We start from the raw sequence: 14,885 nt of genomic DNA on the forward strand, positions 1-14,885 counted from the left end.
TGCAATATCATGTATTACTTCACACTGTTTGTTCTAATGTACACTTTGTCTGTGAATGCAGATCATGAAAAAGAAAAGTAAGTGACATTAATTTGTGATATTTCATTTTACAAAAGAGTGGGGCCTACGAGTGTGGAACTGCCTCGCAAAACCTGCACATGAAAAACCAAAACCTGATGATGATGATGAAATCTATATTCGATATATCAGTTTGTGATAAATTATTGTTAGTAGCACAGTACAGAATAACAATTTCACATCACAAAATGAAATTTTCTAGTGAAATGGACGTTATTGGGCGTCTACTACATTAGTTTACAGCTTTGATTTTTAAGTTCTTCACCAACCCTGACCTGGCTAACCATAAATTTATATAGACAAGTTTATTGAAGTAGAAGAAGCTCCATTCGTATAAATTATGCTGCAATGTTCTAAAGTGAGTTTGTAAATTATTGATAACTCCTTGTACTTTGCAACCATTGCTTTGTACTACTAGAGATCATGTAAAGAAGATGTTTTATCATGCATATAATGGCTATCTCAATAATGCATACCCCTATGATGAACTGCGACCTTTGACCTGTGATGGGGTCAACACCTGGGGGAGCTATTCGCTGACATTAGTGGATGCACTTGATACGCTTGCGGTAAGATAAAGTATTTTTATAACTTGTCCAATTGATATGAAACAAGTACAACAAAGTTAAGGTGTCCACACTTTTCAACAACAACCAAGTTTTATTACACAAGGTCACCAAATTTTATCATGGCTATCACTGTTTTAGCAGAAGCATAATCCTAGGCTCTTCAAGCCCTATCTTATGCAGTATACAATGCAATCTTACACCAATGTAACAATCCATATAAACCATGCCTGTGTGTCATGCTGTGAATATCCTGAAATGCAGCCCTTGAATGAACAACACATTTAATTATTTGGCATATATACAGACTGAAAAAACATATAAATACAATTTGTATTTACTTTGTATTATACAAAGTAAAAGTTGCTAAATTAATGTTTAAGTACGATAATATACCAGAGGGCTCAGTTAGGCATTTGTTTTCCAGGAAAACCTCTTTATTTGTTAAAAATGTTTGTTATGTAATTTATTCTCTAGCATCTATTTCAGAGTAGTGTACTGTAAACAGAGATGGGCAAGATCACCAGTATTGGTGATCTTGAAGATCAAGATCACCAAACTATGTGATCTTGAAGATCAAGATCGTAATCTTGAAGATCAAGATCACTTTCAAGATCACTTTTTGTGTACTTGAAAAAAAAAGAAGTTTTTGATCAATGATGTTGCAAAAAATAATTACTATAAGCAATTAACCTGGGTATAATAGTTGGTATTGCTAACTTTTACTTTTAACTACTCGATCGCTGGCCTAAGAATTGTAATAAGTTAGTGACTTGCTATTTGGCCTATCAATTGTTGACGTAGTTTGCATAGAATCGCAACGTCACACCCAAGGCCGAGGTTAATTACAGTAGTGGGCTACTAAAAAAGTCGCAAAATTTGCAATTAGTTTTATACTTTTTATTTATAATAAATGAATAAAAATAAACTTTAAACTGCATCATTTTTTACCAAATTTTTGTCTGGTTCATGTGGGAGTTTTTATACGTGTTACTAAGTAGTTTTAACTTTCACTGTATTATGTCAATGTTTATTACACCGTTTATCCATCTGGCAACCTTGCTACTGTTGTCTGCTATCAAAAAAGTTTAGAGGTTTACGGTCAAACAAACCGCTTCATACTCAGACCTTAAACAAGTCTTGGTCTGGTTGATTTGCTCACCTACAATAAACCACTTTGCATGACCAAAGTCGGCTAGAGTCCAGATTTTTTGACACCGCCATTCTAGACTTTTGAAACATCTAAAATTGGGTCAAAGAAAGCAAGCATTTCTTTAAAATTCACACATGGAATTTGTGAACAAAGTGAAATCATTTTTATTATCCGTCAACATAAAGTACACGGAAGTTGACTTCTTTATTATGACCAACACAGAAAACTTTTTCAATTTTGAAATAACAACACTGACCAGATTAGATGGAGACTTTAAATCGTCTTTTGTTGGACACATATCATATTAACAGTGGCTTAATGTTAGTAGTTGCCACTAACTACTTTGTACAATACGAGTTCAAAAAAAAGCCTCTATCTAGAAAGTAAACTTCACTTTTAAAGTGATCTTGATCTTATTGTTCTTCAAGACCAAGATCACACGAAAAAAAGTGATCTTAGATCAAGATCACCAAAAAAAAGTGATCTTCAAGATCAAGATCACGCCCATCTCTGACTGTAAATCTGTTTTTCAAGCATTGATAAGAGCTAATACCCTCGAAAGTGTTACTGCTTTTTGATTTTCTTTGTTGCTTGATTTCGTTGGTTTGTGGCTCAACCCAACAAAGTAGTCTTTTTTCCCTGAGCTGTTTTTTTTTCAAATTGTTCAGGTACTTGGAAACTACAGCGAGTTTCGAAGAGTAGCTGAAGTTCTTATTGACAACTTGGACTTCAACATGAATTTAAATGTCTCTGTTTTCGAAAGCAATATAAGAGGTTGGAGTTGAACAACTTTTTTTTATCAAACATACGATCAAGTCGGTAACATTTTACTTTCGATTGTGCTTTCTTCGATAGTTTTGATTTCTGTTGTTATTATTATACTATTTCTTTACAGATTTATCAGATTCATTTTCACAAAATGAGCTTTATGTTTCAAAGTAATCAAAAATAAAGTTATGATCTTTAATTAATAGCCTATCGTGCATAGCCTTTTTGTCATATTCTTAACGCAGCAATGACCTCTGTTTAATTTTTGTTAAAGCTTCACAGTGATATCTTTTTGTTTCATTTTAGTTGTCGGTGGCTTACTTTCCGCCCATCTGATGTCGAATCAAGCTGGCATGACGGTCGAGCCAGCTTGGCCTTGTGATGGGCCTTTGTTGAGGCTTGCTGTCGACTTAGCACGTAGGCTGCTACCAGGTAAGCTTTGCCAACAGGAGAAGGTAATTTCTACAGTTTAATTAGAGAATTCTTCAATCAATTGTCAAGTTTTTAGCCTACATAACTTTTCAATCTCTTTAATAAGTCAATTTAAATCTACTGCACAAAAATTGTGGTTTTATTTCTTGTAAATTAATAACTTTCTCGAGTATTATAAAGTAGACTTTATCCTGCGTACGGTACGTATTAGCAGGTACGTATATGCGTATTAGCAGAAACTGTCGAAAAGTAAAATTAAACTTGCTTGCTTTAACTTTCTTTCTGCTTCCAGCGTTTGATACCGCTACTGGAATGCCTTACGGAACAGTGAACTTGATTCACGGAGTAGACCCGAACGAAACACCAATCACCTGCACTGCTGGCGTCGGAACGTTCATAGTAGAGTTCGCCACACTTTCAAGGCTAACCGGTGATCAAAGCTTCGAGGGCGTGGCAATGAGAGCGATGCGAGCGTTACATAACTCCCGTTCCAGCATCGGCTTGGTAGGTATGCATAAGGTTGGATTGAAACTTGAAAGTGCTAAGATGCGACAACTTTGGGATGACTTTAGTTTCCGCGGGGCGGCATTTGCTTTTGGTAAACCAAAACCTAGAACATGACCGAACTACACCAGCGTGCTGACTTTTCTTTACAAACATCCAAGTTATGACATGACAAGGCTGCAGTAATGGCAAAAGAGACTTCTGTCCAGGGAAAGAAAAATGGGTTACCAAAAAAGAGATCATCATCAACAGTATCATAGCCGATGCGGCCTTTGATGAACTAGATGCTCAGTTCGTAAATTTTTCCAGTGTTCCCTTTGTCGCGCAGTGTCCCAAAGTGTTCTTGGTTGGCTGATTGATGTATTGAAATTGGATATAAATGTTGTTCTTTGTCTGCCACGAGCACGTTTCCCGAGAAGGCGGCCGCTTAGACAGAGATTTTCGAAATCTTCCTTTCTGATAATGTTTGATTCTGAATGTTTGTTTCTGAATAAGATTTTCTAAAAAAGAGATAAACAGACATAACTCAGCAACAACACTACATTTAACATTATAAAACAAAAAGCGAACGTTTTCGGCTAGTCATACAGCCCTTTTCAAGCCTATAAGAAAAAATACATATTAAAAGAAATGCTAAAGAATCATTATAGTATCACAGCAAAAATATGGTCAAATCTAAACACTTAAGAAACTGTCTCGCTCACACAAAATGACAACTGAAAATTACACAGCACAACGGGTCAAGTATTTGAGAAGTAAAAATTAATTAATTGTTCAGAAAAGGAATCAGGCAGAATTACGCAAGATTAACAGAAGCACAACACGAGATAGTGGCACAAACAAAGAAAACGCGAGAAGCACAAGACGTGATAATTCAATCAAAAACTGTTAAAAGATAAGAAGATCCGCCAGCAAATAATTGCCTGTTGAGCCCTGGGTTTAAAGATTTGATGATCAATGCCTCGTGAATCTTGGTGTCGAACTCGGACAAACACTTACGAACAATTTTGAACGACTGCAATGACGGTTTATTGTTTGAGCACGATCTTAACGTTAAACTTCAAGGTCCCTTTAAAAGAAACCATCAACATTATCGCGGATTACATATTTGCAGAAGACCAGCCAAATCACCCGCTCATCAAAAAAGACATTTTTATCAAATTGATGCATTCAGCCACAGAGGGCATGTTTCTATACAAAGATAAATATGTACAAGCAAATTGACGGAGTGGCTATGGGTTTGCCTCTCGGTCCCACTCTTGCCAATTTTTTTCTTGCCCACCTCGAAAATAAGATTTTTTCTAAAAATACTTCTCAATTCTTTCCCAACTTTACTTACGTTATATTGACGACATTTTTGCCATATTTGATAACGATAATTCTTGTTCACAGTTTCTTGAAGTACTCAATACGCAACATCAAAACATAAATTTACTGTAGAAAAAGCCACGGAGACTATACCTTTTTTGGATGTAGAAATTAAGATAAATGGTAATGGGTTTGATACTTGGGTCTAGCGTAAACCGACAAACACTAATCTTTTTCTTAATTTCAGCGCTGTTTGCCCGTCAAATTACAAATCTGCTTTGATCAAGTGCCTTATCTCGCGAGCCTGAGACATTTGCTCGAACAATGACTGTTTCAATAATGAAATTAATAAATTACGCTCGTACTTTGGTGCTAATCATTATCCGACTTGGTTTTTCAATAAGGTTCTTAGGGGGTTTTTGAATTCAGTCTCCACTACGTCTCTAGTTGAGGAGCCTGATTTCAAAAACTTTCTAACAATCCCGTTTGTTGGTAAGGAATCCAAACGTTTTGCCACAAGTTTGTCCAGATTTATTGCCTTGAAGTTTAACGTTAAGATTTTTCCCGTTTATAAAACATTTAAAGCAGGTTATTATTTTCAGTTGAAGTCTAAAACTCCTTTCCGCTTATGCTCAAACGTCGTTTGTTAAGGTGGAAGGCCGCCGACACTGTCTTTGACTTGCTGAGCTGTAGCTTTCGTTTCTGGAGGTATGCTGATAGTGTTTGCATGTCTTGGCTGAGGTTCCTCTCCACTGACTGTCAGTTTCCTGCAGAGTGCAGGACAGTGTGCAGGACTGCTGAGCAAAGACAGTGTCGGCGGCCTTCCACCTTAACAACCGGGAGGCACAGCGTGAGATAAACATCAAGATTGATGGGGAACGCCTGCCCTACTGTGCCGAACCTACATACCTCGGCATAACCCTGGACAGGTCACTCACGTACCGCCGGCACTTGAAGTCACTGCGCAAAAAACTATCTACACGCGTTGCACTTTTGAGGCGATTGGCGGGTTCCAGCTGGGGAGCTGGTGCTAAAACTCTTCGTACAGCTACCCTAGCCCTTGTTCATTCCACCGCTGAGTACTGCGCGCCGGTCTGGTGTCGTAGTTCTCACACCCACCAGATTGGTACCGCCATCAACGACGCACTGCGTACTGTGACTGGATGCCTGCGTCCCACTCCAACGGACTACCTACCCATCCTAGCAGGCATTCAATCCGCTGAGCTACGCCGTAAAGGAGCCACGATTTCTCTCGCTCGCCGCGCTCTGGACCCGGACCATCTCCTCCATGCAACATTCAAGAGACCACCACCTATAAAGCAGCGGCTGAAATCAAGACGCCCCTTTGTGCCTGCCGCACAACAACTCCTTAAGAACGCAGAAGAACTTGGTTTAAGTGCGGCACACTGGACGAACCACATGTGGAACACGGAGTGGCAAAATCACACCTCCACGCTCCGTGACTTCATACCCGATGCCGATCCCCATCCACCAGGGATGTCCTTCACAAGGCTTGCGTGAGTCAGGCTTAACCGCCTGCGAACTGGCGTCGGCCGCTTTCGTTCGGACATGCACAAGTGGGGCCTGGCTCCTTCATCAGAATACGAGTGTGGTGCCACGGAACAGACCGCATACCATGTCATCCACCACTGCCTAACCCACCGGCCTCCACACGGTGCGCATAGTCTGAGGGTCCTGGACGACGCGACTGCTGAGTGGCTGAAGATTTCCTGCCCTCCAATCTAGCCTGGAAAGATCGCTCATACGCCATCATCATCATCATTCAAACGTCGTTTATTAGTTCACTTGCTCGCATGATGCGAGATCGTCATACATTGGTATGACCACGCGACATTTGGTGACTAGAGTGGGAGAGCATTTGACTTTAGCTAATTTTAATAAAAACAGTGCAATTAAAGACCATATTAGAAACTGCCAATCGTGCTCAAACAATAAACCGTCATTGCAGTCGTTCAAAATTGTTCGTAAGTGTTTGTCCGAGTTCGATACCAAGATTCACGAGGCATTGATCATCAAATCTTTAAACCCAGGGCTCAACAGGCAATTATTTGCTGGCGGAGCTTCTTATCTTTTAACAGTTTTTGATTGAATTATCACGCAGGCCTCGAAATTCACGGCGGACACGGCGGACATGTCCGCCGTCACAGCATGTGATGTCCGCGGGAAGTACCCTCTAGATCGGTCATATTTGTCCGCCGAGAAATATCGCAGAAACTAGCGATACAAATCGTCATTGCATAGCACGAACAACTGTTGCAAGAATATAATTTGCGCTGGGAATGCGAAATTATCGCATTCCAAGCGCGCATCTAGAAAAAGTTAATACTGTATCTTTTAGCTTCCATTCAAGCAGAAAAACTTTCGAATTTTACGTTGCTTTAACGATTGATGACATTGAATCAGCGTAACAAAGGTGAATTTTTTGCTAAGAATCGATGGGAGTACCGGTACTTCTACACTAATCACGCGCAACTTAGTTCAAGTCTTACGTCACAATGTCTGGCTTTGATCTCCGAGTAATATTGATAAGGCAAGGTTGGTTACAAAGTTAGATTATAAGAGTAGGCTACTACAGCAAGATGCAGCAAAACTTAAGTGTTGGTATTACAGTAAGAAAGAAAAGGCCCAGGGAAAATTCTGAAAGTGAGAATGAGGGCGATGAACCTACTACTAGGAAATTTAGTGGTGATAGACGCATATATTAAATGAACAACGAATGTAAGGATTAGCTTTGTCCAAGATCACAACATATCGTTTACCCCAAGCCATCAATTTCCGATCATCAAGGCCATCAACAATATGAGTGACAACGAAAAAAATCAAAAGAGGTTGTTTGAAATCGCATATTTCATCGCTAAAGAAGAGCTCGCATTTACGTTTTTCCCTCAACTAGCCGGTCTGGAGAAAAGACACGGAATAGATCTCGGTATCACGTATCTTAACGACAAGCACTGATCTCGTGGAGATTGGCGCACGTCTTTGAAGATCGATGCTATGGAAGCTCTCATCATAAGCATATGTTTGGATGGCCTTGATTGCGCTGATTATAACTCCGAGCCTGCCGTGGTCTCGTGGAATACTGATACTATTTTGAAAAGGCGACCGCATCATGGAGAGGGGAAAAATAATTGTGCTTTTTCTAATGTTTTGTTTATTCTTTTCGTCACTTTCGCTCACATAACATGTAAAAATAAACCTAAAGAAAAAAGCCTATAGTGAAACTTTGCACATCAGAAAATAGTAGCGTTACGCGTTAGAGTTTTCCGACTCGTGCCCAGAGCATTGTGACGCAAGAAGCCACACGACCTCGTTCGGCGGAAGTTAATCAGTTATGCGGCGTATTATTTTTTTATTATTTATTTGCATCAGACACAAAAAGTCCATAGAATTCAAATTTTTAACAATCATCATCATCATATTTAGTAGCTACACGGCGTCAAGCGCACGTTGTTGGTCTGATGAAAGCCTTTCAGAGTAACTTTGCTGAAATTTTAAAAAGCCTAAACCGTAGCTATGATTCTCAAATGGCGAAGATTTATCAAGATAAAGGGATTAAGTATGACGATCGACGTTAAAACTGGTGTGTCCGCCGTGAGACTTAATTTGTCCGCCGAGATAGCTGCTCAGACCGGACACGTTTGTCCGCCGTCAACAAAAACGAATTTCGAGGCCTGATCACGTCTTGTGCTTCTCGCATTTTCTTTGTTTGTGCCACTATCTCGTGTTGTGCTTCTGTCAATCTTGCGTAATTCTGCCTGATTCCTTTTCTGAACAATTAATTAGTTTTTACTTCTCAAATACTTGACCCGTTGTGCTGTGTAATTTTCAGTTGTCATTTTGTGTGAGCGAGACAGTTTCTTAAATGTTTAGATTTGACCATATTTTTGCTGTGATACTATATGATTCTTTGGCATTTCTTTTAATATGTATTTTTTCTTATAGGCTTGAAAAGGGCTCTATGACTAGCCGAAAACGTTCGCTTTTTGTTTTTTTTGTTTTATAATGTTAAATGTAGTGTTGTTGCTGAGTTATGTCTGTTTATGGTGCAAAAGAGTTACCTCTCTACCCAAATTGTATTACAAAAAAGAGATGGCTAGAATTTGTGAGAAAAGACATGAGTGTAAGCAATCTGGATAGAATCAATCCCAACAACCGAGAAGCATGGCGAAAGGGCTGCAAAAGCTGACGGACCCCTTCTAGCGTGGACAAATGCTAGGTCTCATCCACTGAAGAGGGGGAATACCGAATATAGATGATGAAATCATGTCCAATTTTCCTTGCCTCATACAATCACTTATAAAAATTAACCAATGTTAGACAAGTAGGTCATACCAAACATTTGATTGCGTTATTGTCCGTCCCGTTGCTTCACTCTCTTGAACAATGCCTGAGAAATGTTGGCTAAAAATACCTGTTTTATTACAACAAATTACCTGAATTTTCATCAGTTAGGAAACCACATCGACGTTTCGACTGGGAAGTGGACGGCGCTCGATGCGGGCATCGGTGCAGGAGTGGACTCCTACTTTGAATACTTAGTGAAAGGGGCGATATTGTTGAACATGCCTGAGCTGATGAAAATGTTCAAAGGTGATAATACGGTTGTGAACTACGTGGTAATTAGAAAGCTAATCGAAACTTAGAAAAATTGAAAAAGTTGCTTTATCGGTTATTGATTACCTACTACCTAGGAGACATTGCTAATATTATCATTATCGCATCATCGCTCTATTTGAGCATAACTGAGTCACAATGTGCCATGAGATCAAATCGTCGATTGTAACGTTTCTATTACCGGGTTCACTCGTTTGTCCAAAACTCTATTTTCAACGAAATTTGTTCGTTTCACAATTATATTTTTCATAATTTAATGCAATGGTTTGACATTATTCAGATTACCTTGAACCTATAAACAAACACCTGAAGCAAGGGGATTGGTATTTCTGGGCCAACATGAAGTCTGGAGCTATCACTATGCCTGTACATCAGTCATTGGATGCATTCTGGCCTGGGCTACAAGTAAGCATAGTTTTCAGTGATCGTTGCTTCGATTTAGTTTCTGGAGAAATGTATTTTTACTTACACTTTTTTTAAAAGTACTAGTCTTAATTCAATTAGCGCGTCTGATTTCACAGACGTTGTATGGTGAGACTGAAGAAGCTTATAAAACGATCCTCAATTACTATTCCGTTTGGAGAAAGTACGGCGGCACGCCAGAGATATACAGTGTCACCCACGCTCTGCCTTTTGAAAAGCGAGAAGGATATCCTTTAAGACCAGGTAGATAGTTTTCACAATCGGTCGAGCAATGCAAAAGTGTATATCTAATCTATTATACCTAATGAAAAATATTTAGTTGCTGTCATTCTGGCTGTAGAGTTAAACTAAAGATATTCAGCTGATTTAAGGTCCGATTTATGGAAACGCACGGACCCGTCGACCACACGGCCATAGTTTTAATTATTGGCATTCCAGCTTGATTGCAAGTAGAACATTACACCAAAGTACATGTGAAGATATTGCGTTTCCGGTAAAAGTTGCGCTTGTTTTGCGGTGAAATTCTCCCAAAGATTGCTGAAAGTGATTTGTGATATTTATATATAGAGAGACTTTTATCTTTCGTAGAAATGATTGATTTTTGTTTTTCGCAGAGTTGATAGAAAGCACAATGTATTTGTACCGCGCCACAAAGGACCCGTCTCTGCTAGTTTTCGGACGATCTGCTCTGCGTGCAATAGACACCGTGTCAAAAACGGAATGTGGATACGCCACCGTGAGTGCAAAACTCTGCAGATGTTTGAATTCAAAACGACAGCTGATGAAGCGATAATGCTCTCTTGTTGGCAGGTGAAAAATCTTCAAGATCACACTTTGGATAACCGTATGGAGTCCTTCTTCCTCGCTGAAACTATCAAATACCTCTATCTTTTGTTCGACCCGGACAATCCTTTGCTGACCTCAATGAAGGGCGCTACCTTGAGAAAGTTCTCGGACGGAAAGGAATGTTTGCTTGGTGGAGGTCAGGGTGGTTTTCATCTTTCAGTTTATAATAAATATCTCACAACTAATAATCAAAATCAGTGGTCTTATGAAGTATGTTATTGGAGGGTTAAATTAATTTATGAGCATGAGTGACTTTTGTCTTGACTTGCATATAGCTGAAAAATTCTGATATAAAAAGTGTCGTGTGCTGTGAAAGATCATCGATTCTGTAAAAAATGTATTCGTCGTAAATGGAAACATGAATTTCCTGAAAATGGAAAATGCATTTATCCATCAGCTGTAGCGATAAATGTACAGCCTCAAATAAAGCGAAGCTATTTCTTGCAGGAGGGTATATTTTCAACACAGAAGCCCATCCAATAGATGTTAGTGCACTGCACTGTTGCCATACGATGAAAAGACAGCAGGAACATTCGGAAATCTACAGCTTGCTGAGAAACTACAAAATAGAAGATCTATTTAAAATCAACCACCGGACTCGGGATTTGAACCCAGGACCTTATCACGAACACATACCAAGAGATGAAAATACGATTTTTAATAAAACAAGAGACACAAGTGAATTAAGTTGTCGCGCCCAACCGTTCCACATGAGACTGACTAAGTATGGTCAAATATTCGTTGACGACTGAAATGGCGTAGACAAGCTGACCGGTGACCATCGTTATAAATGTGACACTTATCGCCTAGAGGTCTGTTATTTCTTTTTCATTTATTGACAAACGAAGATTGTCTTGAAGTGAGAATTTGTTGAAATTATGCTACGCTACAAACGTTGAAGCCATGCTGTGATCGATGATCACCTGGTAATGCAAAGTCGGTTGAGGATGGGCGTTTAGGAGCGTATTGTTTAACAGAACACCAAAAGTACCAAAGTTGTATTATTTTAAAGACTGTTTTTCTTTTCAATGAATGAAATAATTTAAAGTTTGTTACCATGTAGAGTGTAGACAGCAATTCAGCGTTTTTTACATTAATTCAACGTCTGCTTACGTTAAATCAATGACAAAACGACTGATTTGTTGTTGGGAACGTCAACAAGTGGGAAGTTTACTTTGTCAACCTGGATAATCTTGTCCGTGTCATTGGTTCAAATCTACATACAACCTACAAAATTAAACTTTAGAAAAAATGTTCTCAATGTAAGATGTATGTTCGATTAAACACTGTGAAGGAAATGTAGTGTCAAAACTTTTCCATCTAGCTCACCTTATTTGTCTTGGGTGGCGCGTATTCTGTTTTCTTTAGACTAGACCTGGTTTACGAAAGACATGTTTTTACACCATCATGTTGAGTTACTTCATAACAATTACTGCTTTGTATTATCGCTGGGACGATCTTCATTAGCCTACTTAGTTGTTTTTAATCATTATTGTCGGAAATAAATCTTGGTGGTACGAGATTAATTTATTTGTTGTGGGGGAACTGGAAAATTCAACTTAGCTATAGCTAAGCATTCTTATGTAACCTTTGAAAGGCAACGTAAAGTGGTGCGCCAAAAATAACTTTTATTGCTCCAATTTGTGCTTTGTTTAAGGGAGTATGTCTACTGTTCAGTTAACGGTGCAGTTAAATTCACATTGTGTTTTCATATCGAAAGGAAATTCATATCGAACTTTGAGCGTTTTCGATCCGAAACTTATATAGATGCGCGGGAAAGCATCATCACTTTGGAAATGATCTTAAAACATCTTTTCAATTTTTGTTGTTTATTGCAAGATTTTTGTAGATTATCCCGATCTTTTCAACTCAAATTCATGTGCAATGTTGGTGAGATTAAATTCTATGCACAGTTTATTAAAGTTGTGGCCAATAGGTTGTCATGAAAGGTGGTGTGCCTATATCTGTAGTCGGCTATGTTGCAGTGTTGTCTCCGTTATTGAGGGTAACCATATTTACCTATATCTCGTCTTCACGCTAATTGCAAATTTGTGGAAGTGAAGCAAATAAATTCACGTCCGACAGCCCAAGTGATCTGCTTCACTATTTTACCACACCGGGATTTACACATAGCTGTTCAAACGTTGCGCGGCAGTAGCCCAGCCCAGTGTTTTGCAAGTAGGCCTACGTAGGCTACTCTAGAATTTCTATGTTTAGTGTTCGGTTCAGTTATATTTATTTTTGACAACACGAAAAATACTAAAGTTCTTGGTGTCGCCCAGGGATGACTCGTGAAGCTTTTCTGTTTTTTTAAGATTTAGGCTGCAAAAAAAGTTTTTAGATCATGCTTTGCTTGACAAAACGTAAATGGGCTGCTAAGCAGTGCTTTGGCCGAGAGCATAGGCCTATTTATCCTCCGGGTTGAAGTTTTTCCAACATTTTATTAATGTGCAAAATCCACCAAAGAGATTGACTAATCTATGCAATTTTAGGCTATTGCAACATTGGAAAAAATCACATTAACATCACTATTTTGCTCTAAGATTAGAAAATGCTTGTCCAACAGTTAGTAGGCTAATTTCAAATTCAATGCTATTTTCGCAATGTGTGAAAATTTGCTCTCTCGCTGGGTCTTGATCAACGCGCCTTGAAAGGCAACCACAATGGAAAAAAACTTTTCCAGCCAAGGTATTAAAATTATTTGCCTATCCAAAACATGTTTTTTTCATAAAAATTGCCTCACTAATTCACTTGGTTAACTCTTCGTTTTGAGATACAGTATCTTCTCACAACCACTCGGCTGCTTATAGGCATAGCGCAATGAAAAGGCTTGAGGATTTTTGCTTGGCTCAATTTTATGGCAGCCAACTTTAATAGCAGTCAGCGTCGATCTTACATAATATAGTTTGTTTGAATGCGTTTGGTTAATCTTATCAAACGTAATTTCGTACAGGTGGGGCTGCAGAAAGGTATAGGGCTATTCACATGACTTATTACACCTTCGAAGGTTGTCGCTATTTTCGCATAGCATGTGTGCCGCAGAGAATAAATTTATTACTGTACAATGTGAGTGATTTTAATCTGACTTCTGCCATGCTTTTGCGTTGTAATCAAGGCGAGGCAGCCAGGCTACTGCACGTTTGTAAATTCTTGCACCCACATTTTCGCCTGAAAAGTTTCAGCTGCCCAGTGCCCAGCCATTCGTGACAGTCAATCAGTGTGAAATAGAAACAGGGAGCAAAGTCCATTCCAAAAAAGGTCGCTTCTCATTTCTATGCTTCTAGAATGGCTTGGTCATGTTGTTTGAGTTTATGTTACTGTAGTACTATGTTTCAGTTTTCGCTTTTGGGCGGATTGTGCTACTGCACCCTGAAGATTGTATTGCAATAATTTAATCAAAAGAGTTTTTTTTTCCAATATTGTGTTGGTAAGCTTCAAGACTCAAAGTCTACAACTAAGAGATTGCATTTGCAGTTTTTTATGTCAAACTAGGAATGGTTGAAGTAGGTGATTTTTTGCTGTAAAAAAAGGTGGACAACAGGAAGGTCATAATGTTATAACAAAATTTGGTGCAACTACAGCGTGAGATCTACTGCTATATGTCGCTTACCCAGGAGGATCAGCTTATGTGACATGTACTGTATGCTCAAAGTGTGCATTGCTAGAATAAATGTATGGAAATGTGACAGCATGTTTTTTTTAATATTATTTAGGCCATAATAATGCAATGGTAAACTTCATGCTACAGTGGTATCAAGAAGTAGCTTCACACTGAGGTTCTAATGATGTTCTATTAGAAAGATGTTTCTAGCACCCAAAATTTCATGCAAAACCTAGCAGTTTTTTTGCTGAGAATGTAGCTATGTAAAAGCAAAGAAAATATTTTGTAGCTCTGCTAGTTTTTTATTTTCGTAGTAACCCTCCAGATGTCCACTTGCAAGAAAAATTAGTAAAGCAAGTCGTCCAGGTATTTTATTGTCTCTATGTTAAACTAATTATTTTGTCAAGGTTTCACTTCCAGCCCTAACCATGTTCATAAGTCACCTTTATTCTCACACCTGGCATTGTTTTACAATTTACTGGTCCACTACACTCAAACCTTAAACCTGGGGTTTGTAAGATTTTACTTTTAGAGCAGACTAAGCATTTGGTTGTTTTTAATTATTCTTGCT

At 38.7% G+C, this 14,885-nt stretch overlaps 1 protein-coding gene across 2 annotated transcripts; it reads left to right on the plus strand.

The window, feature by feature from the left end:
* LOC145781300 (ER degradation-enhancing alpha-mannosidase-like protein 2) lies at positions 1 to 12,860 on the plus strand. Of its 2 annotated transcripts, XM_082593077.1 has the most exons (11): positions 1 to 77; positions 497 to 647; positions 2,466 to 2,571; positions 2,872 to 2,997; positions 3,290 to 3,501; positions 9,279 to 9,420; positions 9,725 to 9,849; positions 9,966 to 10,110; positions 10,482 to 10,603; positions 10,678 to 10,849; positions 11,161 to 12,860. In XM_082593077.1, exons 1-11 carry the CDS (start codon positions 10 to 12, stop codon positions 11,463 to 11,465), a joined length of 1,674 nt encoding a protein of 557 aa, XP_082449203.1. In that variant the 5' UTR covers positions 1 to 9; the 3' UTR covers positions 11,466 to 12,860. The 2 variants fall into 2 exon arrangements, with proteins under 2 accessions (XP_082449203.1, XP_082449204.1); XM_082593078.1 differs by lacking the exon at positions 497 to 647 and having other exon boundaries at positions 24 to 77; positions 11,161 to 12,858.
* The last annotated feature ends 2,025 nt before the right edge of the window (positions 12,861 to 14,885 follow it).

This window comes from Aplidium turbinatum, chromosome 12 (assembly GCF_918807975.1).
Source record: "Aplidium turbinatum chromosome 12, kaAplTurb1.1, whole genome shotgun sequence".
NCBI classification, from domain to species: domain Eukaryota; kingdom Metazoa; phylum Chordata; class Ascidiacea; order Aplousobranchia; family Polyclinidae; genus Aplidium; species Aplidium turbinatum.

Excerpts from the sequence above, each read along its gene's own strand:
- LOC145781300 (XM_082593077.1), top strand. The coding sequence starts at position 10 with ATGTATTACTTCACACTGTTTGTTCTAATGTACACTTTGTCTGTGAAT. Across the intron at positions 2,572-2,871 it reads TTTCGAAAGCAATATAAGAG|TTGTCGGTGGCTTACTTTCC; the intron begins GTTGGAGTTGAA and ends GTTTCATTTTAG. Across the intron at positions 9,850-9,965 it reads CATTCTGGCCTGGGCTACAA|ACGTTGTATGGTGAGACTGA; the intron begins GTAAGCATAGTT and ends CTGATTTCACAG.